The sequence below is a fragment of the Dermacentor andersoni genome, chromosome 8 (genome assembly GCF_023375885.2).
Source record: "Dermacentor andersoni chromosome 8, qqDerAnde1_hic_scaffold, whole genome shotgun sequence".
In the NCBI taxonomy this organism is placed as follows: Eukaryota; Metazoa; Arthropoda; class Arachnida; order Ixodida; family Ixodidae; genus Dermacentor; species Dermacentor andersoni.
In genome coordinates, this window is record NC_092821.1 from 73,589,432 (window position 1) to 73,605,213 (window position 15,782).

Below are 15,782 nucleotides of genomic sequence, written 5' to 3' on the forward strand. Positions count from 1 at the left end.
CCCTCACGAACGCGGTAGCGGAAACCGTTCCCTCCAGAGCCGCTTTTCTCACGGAGATTGTATAAGATCAACTGGGCGGTGCTGGTTGCGTAACGCCGTCGCAATTTCGAGCTCGTTGCGCGTGAGTACGCGTTCACGCCCGATCGGAGTGCGCAGCGCCGAGGTTGGCTTCGCTCGGCTAGGCACGGATCGTCGGCTGGTCGGATGCGCGCGAAAAAGGTGCACCGTAAAAAGGATGCCCGCGGTTCGGAGCGTTCGTGCGGAAACTGTTGCGCGACTGCGGCGCCAGAAAAGTTTTGGCTCGTTACCGTATACACGTTAAGTACGCCCGTGTATACGTCGTCCCCTTCGGCAGCCTGATTTCGCGCTGCTTCTTACGGATGCGGTCCGTACACACACGTCGGGTGCCGTGGCTTTCACGGCCGCCGGTTCGTGTGCTGTGCGGCCGGCTGAAGAGCCACCGCGGAATCCGGTTGTTCGCGCATGGCCGATGGCGCGTGCCAGATCGACGGGCGGTGCGTTAACAGGGTTCGAAGGCTAAAGGCTAATGCGCATGCGTGGCGCGTGGCGTCCGATCGTCGGCGCCGATATGCGCGAGGCGCGGCGGTGATTTGTGGTCTTGCCCCCGTATCGCCCATTGTGTTGTGCGCGTTGAGAGCGCGCCGGAAAGTGCCGTTCAGGTCGCGGTGCTCGTCGAACGGGCCAGGTGGTTTTTTTGTCTGTGGAGGCAGGAGGCATCGCGCATCGCTGACCGTGCCATGGCCCGTTGGTACTGATTGCACGTGGCTTTCGTACTCGGCTGAATAGTTTGCGCTTTGTCGTTCAGGAGTGACGCAGGTCGCAGTGCCGATGTTTTGGCGGCAAAATAAATAAAAAAGCTGGTACTCCGGAGTCGCCGCGGAGCTGATTTCAGTCGTGGAATGGCTATACAATTGCCACCTGTCCGCAAACCTAAGCAGGTGGTTCCGGCGCCTGCGGTTTAATTATGCACATGGCGCCTCAACAGGTCTTTGTACTGGCCACCGTTCGGTTGCTCGGGACAAAAGGAGACCGTCTACTTATTGAACAGTTGCAAACGCGCGGACAGCGTTTTCAGCTTACTCCATACTCCCATACCCGGTTTTCTAAAGCGATGCGCACTGCTACGCGCATGCGCAGTTTGACCTTTGCGAGATTCGGTCCCGGTATTGAGCTTAGTGCAGTGTTTCTCAAACGGTGTTCCACGAAACTCTATGGCTCCTCGATCGATTCAAATGGGCCGGTGGTGTTGAGGCGCACCAGCGATGACCATTGCCTTCTTTCTGATTTCTAAAGAACCTACGGAACGCATTGTCACGCATTTGCAATGACATATTTGGTGCGTATCTGCATTCTCCACAGTGATCAAGATTGCGCCGTAGGAAAGGTGAAAATCGCGAACCGATTCCGGCTTCAACTGTCTCGTTCAGTTGGAACCTTACGGCGGCACCACGGTCAGCACCGTCACTTTCGTTGTGCGTGTTCGCCTCTTAATGCGAATGGCATTCTTAGGCATTACCAGACCGGTTTCCGGCTACCTAGCTATTCCTTCCAAAGTGAGGGCCTATCCGGAAGGTACACTCTAAGAAAAAAAGGACTAAAAGGGGTAGGGAGGTTAGTCCTTTTGGGGACTAACTGATTTGCCACAACCATTAGTCCTTTTGGGGATGAACTGTTACTCCCCATGCGCTTACTCCTTCGGGGACTAACAGTTGCCCCTGCCCGATGGTCCTTAAGGGAGTAACGGTAATTCGTTCCGATGCTCCGGAAAGGTGGAATTACTTAAATTAGGCATTTATATCCTAATAAAAAAAAATTAAAGAGCTGAAAAAAAAAAACATGCCCGAGAGGAGGATTCGAACTCACGTCCTCTCGCTCACAAGTCAGGTACTCTAACCACTTCACCACGCCGCTTTTTTTTTTTCCCTTTCATGGTATTTATTACAGTAGCAACAACCCGATATTCACCAGTTGTGCATAGTCAGAGAATGGAGAGCACACTGACAGTCACTCAGAGAAAAGGCATCGTGCATACTGTGGGTAGAAATGTAGTTCCACTTTAGAAGGGTGGTAAGGATAGGCACCTCACCAAAATGGGGTACCAGTCCGGCTGGGTATCAAGTTCATCATAAACCTGCTTTAGGTGTAGGGTCATTTGGATGAAATTCACCCTTGTAGGTACAACCGTTTCGGCGTTTCTGTCCATCATTCGCGTTTTCCACAAACTGTGCATTCCGATGAGAAAAAACATATCGAAAGGGGCACTATTATCAGCGGTCGGCAGCAGGTATCGCACAGTATGAGCGTTGATGTCAAAGTCTTTTTGTAAAGTCCGTTGGAGGACATCCCAAAATAGTATGGCGTCAGTGCAGCTAATAAAACAATGTTCAATTGTCTCTGGCACGTCACAAAGGCGACAGTTAACAGAAGAGACAAAGATACCCTTTTTCTGTAGCCATGTTTTAACCGGTATGGTTTCACGCCGCTTGGTTGACAAGACGGGTTATTTAGACAAGGTTAAGCATGGGAACACAAGTGCAGCAATATAAAAGTGACTCCGTATTTGTGCAAGCTGTGCAGTGAGAGTCTAACGCTGAGTGTACTTGCAACCATAAGCGACTGCGAAAAGAAATCGGCCCGAGTATTCTTAGGGTGATTTAAACTGAGGCACTACGCCATGTATACGTGTAGCGAGCTCAAACGGGGCACCGAAGACGACAGAGAAGGACAATTTCTCTGTCGCTTAGCGTGTGCCGTTTGGGCTATATACACATCGCTTCAGTTCGCAACCTCCTTGGAACGGAAGGAACTTAGGTACTATTGACCAAGAAAATCTAGCCGTCTATCGTTAATGTGTATCGCTCACTTATGGGGTGCGCACGAAGGGCATGCCTCTTCACATTCCAGTTTTAAGTTTCACGTAATTTTCTCACGAAGAGGCAAAGTGCTGCTTTGCACGTAGTTCAATAGACAATGCACGAACTTCGAACCATTCACGATTTATAGACAATGCCGTTTTCGCCACATCGCCCCATGACACGGACGAAAACAGCGAAGTGCCTGGGGAGTAACTGTTGCCGTTCGTCCTCCCATTGCTCTCTTTCCGAGCAGGGACTAAACACTTACTCTCCGAAATTTGCACACGGCACGCACATTCATGCAGTTAGTCCTTTGAGGGACGAAAACGCCCTTTTTAGGACTAACGGCGCAGTTACTCCCGTTTTCCCCGGGATTTTTTTTAGAGTGTAGCGCAGTCAAATATGTTGGCCGTTCACGTAGGTATGTGCCGCTCTTCAATGAACCTCTTTGACGCCAACTGGGGTCGCCGTGTTTGAGCCACTGGGCGTGCGCCAATTTCACGGCGCCGCCGTCAGATGGCGCATCGTGTCCGGAGAGGAGCGCGGGAGAAGAGGGAGGTTGCAGTACACGACGCGCGTTTCGGCCATATTGGATAGTCATGGTAGTTGAGTTCTGCCCGAATTTTTTTATTGATCTGTAAGATAAATGTGAACAGTCAAGAAGGTATACAGTAGCGGCTTCAGGTATAACTGTGCCAATTGGTATTTGCACATGTGCATTTTTGGGCGTTCGTATACGGCACATAAAGGCCAAAAAAAAAACGGAGGATAGTACCGGCATGGTTTGTTCACTGATCAACGGATCTGTGAGAGATAAAAAAGTGGGTAAAAAGAGAGCAAATAAAAAGTTTGGGAATCACTGGCGACCACTCTGCAGAGCAGGAAGTGACAGATGCAGTGAGCGCTGCCTTTAACTTAGCTGAAGGTCACGCAGGAAGTTTAAGGTGTGTTACATGGCGTACGACGAGAGTTCCCATTTTGGGAAAGTTCTCAGAATTCACTTGCCGAAGATTCCTCTCCGATGCGTGAAATATGAAAGAAAAGGCCGCGCGTCAGTGGATTTATGGGCTCTTACGCCTACATTACGCGTCGTCATTCCCCTTTTGTTTGCCCATTGTGAACGCACGCGGCAGCGAACGCATACAGGGCGGCAGGACAAGTTCGCACGGTTGCTATGCAGTTGTGTTTCGACTGGCTGTATTGTAACCAGCAAAGTCCTTGGTCGTTTCTCACTTTTCAGTTTGCGCGCGTCTCGATGCACGGGAAGTTACAATATGAAAAGGAACCCCGCAACTGTTGCTGTAAAAGTCTGACTTACTTGCTAATTAGCAATTAATTCGTACTTTGTTCAGTTCGATGGCAAATAAGGACAGTTTGCGGTTGTCGAAAGGAAATCAGTTTCCTCTTTTTTTTTTTGGGGGGGGGGGGGGGGGACTGCACATTGTCGCGTAGGCCTATAGCAACAATACAGGCAGCCGGTGTCTCACGTACTTTTTATAGCCTGTATATGTCCCACCGATAAAAAAGGCGCGTATCTCACGCCCCCGCATTGGCTCCCCGACACTCGATACTACAGTTGAGAGAGAGAGAGAGAGAAAGGGAAAGGAGAGGTTAGCGACGCAACGCCAGCAGGCGTTTGCCATGCGGTTGCATTGGTTTGAGCGACTGCCAGAGCGACTCCCTCGTCATATCCGCGTCGCGCCAAGTCGTCGCGCCACGGCCGCGTCGGTGTGTCTACATCCAGCGCGGTTTGACTGCCGCGGGCGTTTTCCCAGCGGTGTCGCGTTTCCCCGCTGGCTGCCTGCCTGCCTGCGTTGCGTGCACGTGGAGATAGAGAATGCGGGCGCTGAGATCGACATGCGTGCACGCGGCCCGCTTGACGGAGGCGGGTGGCGCGTTTCGCGGCATCTCGTATGAGCCATCGGGAGAGGGAGACGTGTGCCTCTGGCGCGCTCGCAGCTTACAAAGAGAGAGAGAGATGCTTCCGAGCCCTTGTTTCGCGCGTTTGGCGCGCGCGCGCTCGATACTTGAGGAGAGGCGGTCGAACGCTACGAAAGCCTGCGGTATTCGCTTTTTGGCGGGAAACGGACGTCGCGCTGGGCCCGCGCGCTCGGAGAAATGCCGCGCCCTTTTTTTCCCGTTCTCGAAGCTCCAGACCTCTTTCTAAGGGACATACGGAATAGTGGAATGTCGTGAGATCTGTGGAGTTCGTCACCGTCATTTATTTAACCGTTGAAGACCCCATGAGGTGCATTTGGTTCCTAAACCCTGGCGCCGGTGACGTCAGTGCAGGAGTCACGGATTTCGAAGTATTTTCCCGTATTTCAGCCGTTGTGGCGCAGTAAACGTTCTTGAAACTGGCGATGCTTATTCTTTGGCTCCTTTAGTATGCAGTGTATATCGTCCATGTTTACCGTTAAAGAAAATACAAGCTCGAGCAGGCGCCACCAAAATTAATGACGTCAGGTAGATCTGGGGCGTCCCCACCCATACGTTTTTTTTTTTTTTTTTTTTTTTAAAGCCTCTCAAAACAAGAGTGTCTTTTGCGCTATTATAAACGCTTAGTCTACAAAACACAGCTGAACTTCAGTTTCTCTGTAGTGTGCACGTTCCTTTGAGCGGTCAGACCAGATGCAGTCGGTAAGATTACGGCCTCAAGTGTCGGATCTGTTCTGAAAAAAAAAAAAAAAAAGAAACGAAATGTAGCTGTTCTGTTGATCACAGTAACGACGTACATATGTCGTGTTATATTCGGCAGACATTGAAAATAACTGCGCTTAACACACGTTAACGAGTGTCACGAGTCTACTGAAAACTTGCCAGCATCTCAGTGTTAATGCAACAACTATAAGGAATCTAGCAAAGAGACCTGTTTATCCTTGAGGAACGCATCGAAGTGAACGGGAAACAAAATAGGAATGAGCCAGCCACGGCGATCGTACACGGCGTAAATATAGGATTTGTTATGAAGCAGAGCCCAAAAACGTTAACGTCACTGACGTCAGCGAAAGTCACGTGTTTATTGCTCTTGCTGCGCCAAGCCAAGCGCTGCTTGTTATCGCTGGCCGCCCCTAAACATGACGCAACGCAGGCGAAAGCAGAGTTCGTCGTTTCCTTCGTCATAGCCGCTATAGAGATGTATGTGCTTGACTGTGAGCATCCGTAATGCATAGAAATCGCACAACGCATTTGGCTGTTTGCTTAACGTTAACGGGGGACAAGGAAACACGTAGAACGTTAATTCTGACCCTGTCTCTCTCGCGACCACATTTTCACATGTGCTTCGCCGAGCTGTTTGTGTTTCTTTTTCAAGTTCACTTAGCTACCATTCCTTCCCGTGACCTGGCTGTTGTTACTTCAATTTTCAAATGTTTGTGGAGACTGCGGGGATAATTCAATACCGCGGACTCTCAAAACCAATAAATGAAAACGACAGCACAAAGCATTAATGTATTTGAAACAGAAATCATTTGTCATGCGCGTGCTTACTCCCCAACTTCCACATGACATCTGAAGACTTCAAAACACTGCATAGATAAGAAATTCTCATGTGAAACTTCTGAGCGCCTCGAACGACAGATATAGTTCAGAAGCCGGAACGACAAGTCTCTGTATATACACGCGGACGAGACACGAAATGTCCGCTGGACAAGCCGCCTGACCAGTTGCAAGATACGGGCTTCCTGCTTCTTCGAGGGTCTTACGTTGCTGTTTGGTTTGGGCTGGCGTGGGTCGTTACACGAGTGACGGCGATTTCAAAATCGGCCGCCCATCAAAGGCCGCATCTTGTCCCCGTGTCGGCCCAAACGCCCCCATTATCGGGGCGCCGTCACCCAACCGACCAGTCCATTAAAACGCCGGCCGACAAGCGAACCTGATAAAACTTTGTGCAGGCAGCGGAGCCGATGTCTTATGCGTCCGGTTCTGACGAAGCGGCTATTTCTGCGCCTTATGTTGGTTGCTCCGGCGGTTTTGCTGTTGCTCGTTGAAGTGGGTTCGGTGACACGATTGGCGCAGTCGACAGGACGAAGTGCAGACCCACCGCGGTCGCGTGCCGATGTAGATGGAGTGCAAGATGGCTGGGCTGCCTGTTTAAAGAACCCCGGATGGTCAAGCTTAATCTGGAGCCCTCTTCTGCGGTGGTCAGTGGATATGACATTCTGCTGCTGATAAAGTCGCAGGTTCGTTTCATGGCCACGGCGCACACGTTTCGACGGGGGCGAAATGCAGAAGACGCTCGCTTACAAAATTAATCTGGAGTCAGTTATACCGGGGCGTGCTGGTTCTTACTACTGTCTGCAGTGTTCCCTTTTTTTTTCTTTAGTTTTCGGTTGAGTTTCGGGATGTTCTACCCTACAACTTAATTACGACGATTTGGCACTTAAACCAGGGCAGTCATTGAATGAAGTAATCAGCGAAGGCTGAGGCAGCGCATTCGATCATTAAGTGTTCAACGTATTTGCAACGCTACACCATGGCCGTCGTGAAACGCACAGGCTCTTTGCTTAACTGGAAATTTCGAAGTGCATAAAGTGCCAGCCAGGAGGTCGCACACACAAAAAAAGAAGGAAATGTTTCGTTAATTTGTTTGCAATATTCGTGGCCATGTATATGCGTCTTCTAAAAGTGTTTACTACGTACCATTGCTTGACGCTACACCTTTTAGCCCCATTTCATCCAGTAAACTTTCCTACAAGCACCTGCTACAACCAGCTGAAATCAGACCACCCTTTCTACTCTAGTAGGATCGCAAAATCCAATCTGCGTTTTTTCCAAAGCTTCGCGTGTCATGTAAGTTGCGTTGCGAGCACAACATACGTCATTGCACTACTGGTTGTATCACTCTATAAACACCGTAATGAAGCAAATTGGAAGCAAGCTAAGGACCGCGCAACGGCGAAAGTGTATAAGGGAGCGTGATAGACGTAACGTCAAGAGATAGCAAGACAGTAGCAAACGTGGGTAGATGATAATTTAATTGACATTACGAGGAAAAACTGGAGTAGGGCATGTCATTTAGTGCGTGTGCAGCAGACAAACCCATAATACTCGTAAAGTACGTGGTAAGGTTATGCAGGCCTTAATGATTCTTGGCCCGTAAAACTCAATAATTTAATTTAATTAATTAAGCCTTAATGATACTTCCCGAATAGCGTTATCGAAGTTATCGTGTATATACGCGCATCCTTGCGTATGTTTGCATGTCGCTTGCGTGTTTATGTGATCCTCACTGCGTACACTGTAAAATAATTTACACCCTTAAAAGTGAAAAAGGGTGTAAATGTGTCTATAACTCACACCCTTTTAGGGTATGATTTAGGCAACTAACACCCTAAGGGTGTGAGTTATGGACATATTTACACCCTTTGTCACTTTTAAGGGTGTAAATGATCTTACTGTGTATACGGAGCGCCAATATGAAAGGAGACACCGAATTTGCGTTCAAAGCCGGTAATCTTTTCTTGTGTGGGCTCTGGATGAGAAAAAGTCGTGCGAGCGGGATTCTTCGATGGGTGAACAGCATAACAATTAACATTTGAGCGAGGTTCTTTACTTTCGCGGCTTCGAGATATTGCTGTTTCGAGGCAGGGGAAGTGTTCCCTTTCCTCGGAGCATGTGCATGGTATTTCTTACCCAGCACGTGGAATGGCATGCCGGCCCAATAGCTGGGACAACATCTCCAATCGATCTCACTCTCACTGATGTATTAAGATTATTCCAAATTGGGCGCCTATATAAAGAAGATAAACGCAGTCCAAAGGGACAGAGGATTATAGGTGGCGTGATGAGACTAAGACGTTTGTTGGCGTGTGTTGGCTCAAAGAGTAGCAGGGCAATGGTAATCCTCTTGCAGTCGATCTGTTTAGGGCTCTTGATGATGGCGGCGTTTTGCGTTTATTCTCGTCGTATGTACCAATTCGCGCTTTTTCGCGTACCGATGCCAAAGCCGACGCAGTGTACAGAATGCGAGTGATATTTTATGTTTATTCGTTTTAAAAGAGAAGTGCGTGCGTGTGAGAGAGGGAGAAAGAAGGGCTAATGTGTGGCCTGTATATTATTATGGCACGGTCGAGATTGAATGACATTTTTTTTCTCCTTCTTTGTTTCTTCGCCCATCTCGGAGATCCTCACAGAGATCGTCGCGGCTGTTGGGCGACGTGTGATGAATTCGCAGCCCGCATCTATCTGAGGCTTCATAAAGAGGAGGGGGCCGATCTCTGTCCGTTTTTGACAACATTCGAGCCACAGAAATAAAGAAAAGCGCGGTCATGCAGCTACTTGGAGAAGCTCGGGAGACCTTGACGCTACGCGACTACAAACATACAAAGGCGGGGACACTATGTGTACGAGACAGGCTTCTGGCGGTCTTCGGCATTTCTCGCGTCGGTGGGAAAACTGATAAGGGAGGGGCGAGCGGGGGAGCGAGGCACAAGCACATCCTCACACGTACGCGCGCGGCATTCTGGCTGACCGGCGGTGGAGTGGGGGCGACAGCCGCTCCGTCTAACGGCCGAACCGGCCGCAAATAAACTGGTTTCATCATGTATACACCGCGGCCACTGGACACCGCGCCCTTATCGCCTACCGAAACCGTCTTGCCTTCTTTCCCCTTTTCCTGGCTTTGGCTGCCGCCGTCGCTCTTATCGTTTAATTTCTTCCTCCTCCCCCACTCGGTTGTCCGCAGCTATCTGGCGCCATTAGCGCTCGTTAGTTGGACTCTCGTGCACCTTTCTCCCTCCTTCGTAATCTCTATTTCTCTCTCAATATCTATCGGCTGCGAGAGCTCCTTCGTCATTTTTAGTTCTCTCTTCTCTAGTCTCGGTTGTTTCTTTCTCCCTCCGATGGTCGCGCTGCGTTCCTTCGTATTAATGGGTGGGAACTGCGCGCGCGGCACGGGAGCGCGCTCCAAGTGCCCATATTTTCGGCACTTGAGGAGTCGTTCGGCCGATAAAGGAAGGAATGCGCTGCCCGCTCAAGGTGCTCGCGTTGGTCGCTTTTAATTGTTGCTTCGGTTTACGGAACCGCTGCCTGCTCGTTTGTCGGGCGGTGCGTAATGAAGAAGCGCCGCCGATAATAGCAATGTGCCGGAATTGGTTTTGATACTGGTCAGTTTAGTATTTCTTTTTCTTTTTATGCTGCCTTCTACGGCGAAAGCGGTTGCGAGAGAGGGAAAGCATGCATGTAACAAGTCGCGGCACAGTGAGACTGCAACGTCCCCTCGCAGGAGCAGGACCGCCCATCTCGCGGTTGGTTCGAAGGCGCGAGCTTTTTGTTGCGCTGTTCTTTCAGACGGCCGTATCACCGTGCATTATCACTGCGTACCATATTATATATGCCCGAACCTATCGCTGCTTTTGTTGCTGTAACCGTTATCGATGTCCGCCGTGTATAATGCGTGCTCCGACTTTGGTGCTGTTTGCGCACGCGCGTATGATCGCGTTATGCGAGAGTTCGTTATAAGCGGTGCGCCTGTGTCGCTGGAAGCGTCTACACAATCTGACACGCCTAACGTGCGTTTCAGCACGCGCTTCTGTGGAGCCACGTTGCTGTATATACGTGCAATGTCATAGCAGCACCTGCTCTTGGTCTGAACCCAACTGCGTTAGAAATCCCCACACTAACTTCTCCTTGTCTGTAGCTTTCGAACGTATTGCGTATACCGAAACGAAAAAAAAAGGACACCGCGTCGTTTGCTGCGCACGTTTTCAACGAACCCTCGATCCCCGAATGCCACCGACCGACCAGGTGGAGTGGTCTCCGGTCCAACCGTGTGACATTCCGCCCTCTCCAATCGTGCCGGAATGCCCACACCGATGTTATCTATACCCCGCTTCTTTTTTCTTTATTATTGTTATTATTATATCCTTCTTCTTTTTTTTTTTTTAAAAGTCTTGTCTCTCCCTGCAATTTGGTGATGAATCACGTGCGATCGGAAACGCCGCAGCCGCGAAGCGCTCCTTCGATCCGCGCCCTGTGTCGCGAACGTATATATCTAAGCACGTTCTGGAATCGCGTAATGGATGTCTCTCGTACGTGTATCTCTCTCTGAATAGCTATTGCCTGCTCAGGATGTAGAGATAGATAGAGAGAGATAGAGAGAGAGAGAGAGAGAGATCTCGCTGCTTTGCCAGCTTCGTGGCCGCAGGCGATGTGCACCTCGTATACGTGGACGAAGTTGCAGCAGTGTGAGGGGGATCGCAGCCAGTCCCGGCGTTTTCAAACCTGTTCAATCCTGCCGCGGTCCACGTACGCGGCAACGTCTCGAAAGAATGGCCCTTTGGCAGGCCAGTTCAAGATGAAAAGAAAAAGAAAGAAGGAGAAAAAAAGAAAGGAAAGGCGAGAGAACAAGATACTGGTCTCGAAGAAGGAGTCGCCTTGGTTTCTTAAACGATCAGTCACTCTTGTCTCGTATGCTTCTAGTCTTTGCAACCACATCTCGAAGAAGAACAAGAAGACAAATCTAAAGAAAGTTATTCTCGGGACTTCACTGTAATCTGTCGAGAAACGTGTCTGGACCGGTGCTTTGTCGGGTATTGCACACACCAGTCACTCTCTTCCGCTCCTTGCTCTTTTTTTTTATTTTCGTTTATATTTTACTTCAGTAAATGCGGCCGCGCTGAATGTTAATTGATTCGCTTTGCGCTGGACACACATCGCGATGTCACCTTCTTCCATTTTTCTTCATTTTTTCATCTTGAGACGCCTCTGTGAGCAATTCGATCTCTGCGGATAGGGTAGGCTCCCCTTTGAATTCAGAGTTAATAAAGAGAGAGAGAGAGAGACTGCCTCGCCGATCGACCAAGCGACTGCTTGCTTTTGCGTGTTTCCCTGTCTACGACATCGCTGTGTTATGAGAAAGTCGATGCTGACTTGCCAGCTGGTTTTCTAGCAGGCTGACGGTAGCAGTTCAATTTGTCAGCTGCCTCTTGGTGTCGCCATTTCAAGACGGGGTATGAGGTCGATGGTTCGACGAAAGCTGTTGTTATTAGGGGTAATCACGGGGCACTATCGAAAACAATCATTGAAAACCAGACGATTATAAGGCGACGAAACAAGAGGCTAAAATATTGGGAAAGAACTAAAAGAGAGAGTCAGATGTTCAAAAACATATATAGATGTGCAGACCCAACACACATGCTGGAATCTACCTGAATCAAAGCTTTCGTGGAGTGATTATTTAATGGCATTACAACTGAATGCGGTGCGTACAATTGTCTTCATTTCAATCCTATGCAACGCGTAATTACGTGCAATGTTTATGTTTATACACTACACCGTTAACACGAAATGCCGAAATGCAAACAGCAGTTGATGCGGATTACCATTAAAATCTCAATGACACTTACCATTGTTAGAGCCCTTGATCAATCCTCGCATTGAGTCGTACAAGAAATACCACAGACACTTTGTCCGATTGACGTACTAAATGGGTCCCTGGCTTTTTTTTTCATTTCTTGCAAATACTGGCACATGTAGGCATACCTTTGTCTCAAACTGCTTTAAGGGAGAGGGAAAACAGGGGGAAGGCGGGAGATGGAAAATCAAGACGATGATCAAAACGAGAACAACGTGAAAGCGGGAGCCAACATTTCGACAAGTGGACTTGTCTTCTTCAAGGGCGAGCTGAGTTTCGGTTGTGTGCGGTGAAAACACGTGACATTTTTGAAGGTGGAAGTGACCTACGCACCAAAAGTTATCGTTCCTTACTTTCGGCAAGCGATTACATGTATAACTCTGGAAATCTGACGCTAAGCGCATCCGTACCTTTTTTCTCATGTCTGCGTTTCCCTTCTGCTTTTTTCAGACGTATTTCTTCACGGATGCGGCGGACCCGCTGTACCAGCTCAAAACAAGTGAGTCGTGCTTGTTTGTTTGTTTGCATGTGCATATAAAAGTCGACGTTTAATCCACGCAGTAACCTACTATCTTGCTCAAATATCAATGCTCAGAAGGAAACATTCTGCACGCTTCCCTGGGAACTACATAAACTTCAAATAAGAGCGCGCAAAAAATTCCAAGTCGTAAAGGGAACCGGATATCGTCGGCAGAGAAACAAACACATGAATTGATATAAAAAATAGTTTCACATTTACTTCGCAAGATTGAGAAAGGACCGCTACGGAATAATCGCACGTTATAGCTGTGGATGCAATACTGTTACATACACAAAAGTAGTCTTGATCTAACGTAGCGTCTAAAACTTGAACAAGCGTAACATCAATCGCGGAAGAAATCGGTACATTCCGTTTCCAAATTCTAGAATTGTTCCAGGGTGAAAGTGTTCCAGGGTGTAAAAATGCTCGTTGCAACAAAGAACTCGCGTAATAAACCTACAGGAGTGCTTACATGACGTTTCCGACTTGTCTATTTTTATTTTTTTTTTTTTTGCGTTATGTGAAGTTCTAATCCCCCTAACCATATAAGATATATTGGCAAGAGTCAGAGCGCCCTAAATAATTTACTGTAACATTTCATTCTTCGAACCAGTTTCGTAACGGATGCGTCGTGACTGTGCAGAATACACTGACTGGCGCCGTTCCTGTGTTAGCTGCGGCTAACGCACGCGATCGCGGCCGAAAGCGTCCTGGTTAATTTTTTTTTTTTTTTTCGTGAGCAACGTCATCTTACCGATAGTCTTACCGCTACATGACGTCATCAAATTTTGCTCTGTGTAATGGCGTTGCGAAACCAGCTTTGCTGTCAAACGAAAGTATCTATAAAGAAGCCTATTTTGCACCGGACTTAGCAGCTGCGGATGCACGGCCCAAAGGTTATACACAACCTCCAAGCCTTGAGGCCCTTCGATCCCTCCTGAGCCGCGTATTTGTGGTGCCGCTGACTATATATGTTACTCGTCTATATACTTTGTAGCTACCGCGTAGAGTTTTCACAGTGGTGTATTTGTAAAGTGTCATTCCTTGCGAGAAGCGTGTGGTACATTTCCTTCAACTTGGAGAACATAGACGTATGTCAGGGCTCTATTAAGGCCATAGCCATTAAACGGACGTCTGATAACGTTACAATACACTCACGCATTGTTTATTACGGCGAAAGATTTCAGTGCGTCATGGGTCGACAAATTCGTTGTCCGGCGTTATCGAAAAATTGACCGTCCAGCGTTATGGCATCAAAATTGGTGGGAGTTGTATCCACGACCTTTGGTGTTAATTAAGGCACAGTTAATTCAGATAGATTTAATTAAGGCACTCGAACCCAGAACTTTCGGGGTTAATTAAGCCAAATTTAATTAGGGTAAAGTTAAGGTACGCGAACCAACGGCCTTTGGTAGGAGAAAACAAGTCTTATGAAGTAAGAATGCATTCGAATGAGAATGTCAAGTGATTTAATTAATGTCTCGTGATCGCTTAGGCTTTCGCCTTCGTCTTCTTTGGCGTAGACTGAAGTGACTGTCAACACTTCATTTATTCATTTATTTATTGTTCAATATGATCCGCAGAGCAAAATATAGAAAGAAAGTCGACACCCTTTGCATACGTATCACGGTGATCACTTGCGATAAAAAAGTTCAGTTCTCCGTTGCACACGACGCCGCTGACGCGTCCGTGCTCTTTCTCAGCTATGGCAGCTTCACTTGCAAGTTGACGAAGTAGCCCAAACAAGGTGCAGATAGTACGCTCATCGGTGAAGCGTGCGCACAGTATTGCGGCGCCATCTGTCAATCGTCATCTGTATGGAGAATGACAGCTACTGCCTCCCAAGACTTCGATGCGCGCTTTTGTCGCCTTTCACAACTTTGCTTTCTTTTTTTCTGTAATCAGATATATGACAGTCAAGAGGCTTCAGACAAGATGGCACGAGCCAGAGCAAGCGCTATAACATTGCTGTTGAAGATATATTGTTTCTTGATTACCTATCTAGGAGGCACATATGACACGCAGACGGCTTCAGATAAACGCCTTTTCGCTTACCAGAAGTGCGAGTCAATGTCGACAGTAAGCATGACTTGCAAGTACAAGTAAGAAACAAAGGAAAGGAACAAAGGAAATTGGAAGGAGTGACAAGAGAATATGGCGGACTTTCTTTTGGAAAAGGAGCCGCACGATCTTATTAGTGAACGAAAATAATTTGACAGTTTCACACAGTCCAGTTTTGTCGTAACCTTCGCGTCCGTAGCGGCCACCCGGGAGCGGAAACGTAATATGCGCTGAGCGCGTCAAGCGATGCGCTCCGCTGACAGCGTAGCCTCAAGAATTAAACAGGCCTTTGTGGGATGTTCTCAAAGCGGCCTTCGAGTCTGCGCGATGCTATTAATTTCGGCGCAACGTTTCCCCGTAGAATTGTCACACTGGCGTGGGAACCGCAGTCTTGGTTCCCACAGCTCGCGCTCGCGTCAATAGCGTTGCCTCGTAATTTTCCTTGTCCTGTTCCGTTTCAGACGGTCACCTCATCAACACCAACTGCTCATCGTCGCACAACAGGTACGTGTCCTGGCGCAGAGCCATTTGTTGCTGCGTCGCTCAGCGACAGCTTTTCTCATGTGAAATGAAGGAAGGCTGTGTGTGTGTGTGTGTGTGTGTGTGTGTGTGTGTGTGTGCGTGTGTGTGCGTGCGTGCGTGCGTGCGTGCGTGTGTGTGTGTGTGTGTGTGTGTGTGTGTGTGTGTGTGTGTGTGTGTGTGTGTGTGTGTGTGTGCGCGTGCGTGTGTGTGTGAGAGAGAGAGAGAGAGAGCGTACGTACGTGCTTGTTCTTACACGGGTATTGTGGCTGGCCTCGGCAGGCTCTCAAATAGTAGATAAAGATGTGAGCGTTTTGCTCTATTTTACACACCGGCGCTGTCTGAATACTTTAACGACGATACTTTATTGAAATGTAGCGCGTTGAGATTCGCAGAACCACTTCAATTCGCCCCACTTTTTCTACATGGAAAACTTAAAAAGGATTGCTTA

At 48.4% G+C, this 15,782-nt stretch overlaps 1 protein-coding gene across 1 annotated transcript in view; it reads left to right on the top strand.

The window, feature by feature from the left end:
• The window catches only part of fng (Fringe glycosyltransferase), a 105,513-nt gene that overhangs the window by 39,045 nt on the left and 50,686 nt on the right, over window positions 1-15,782 (top strand). Inside the window, exons 2-3 of the mRNA XM_050185573.2 lie at window positions 12,682-12,730; window positions 15,274-15,316. Coding sequence (XP_050041530.1) covers window positions 12,682-12,730; window positions 15,274-15,316 — 92 coding nt within the window. The remainder of the gene's footprint in view (window positions 1-12,681; window positions 12,731-15,273; window positions 15,317-15,782) is intronic.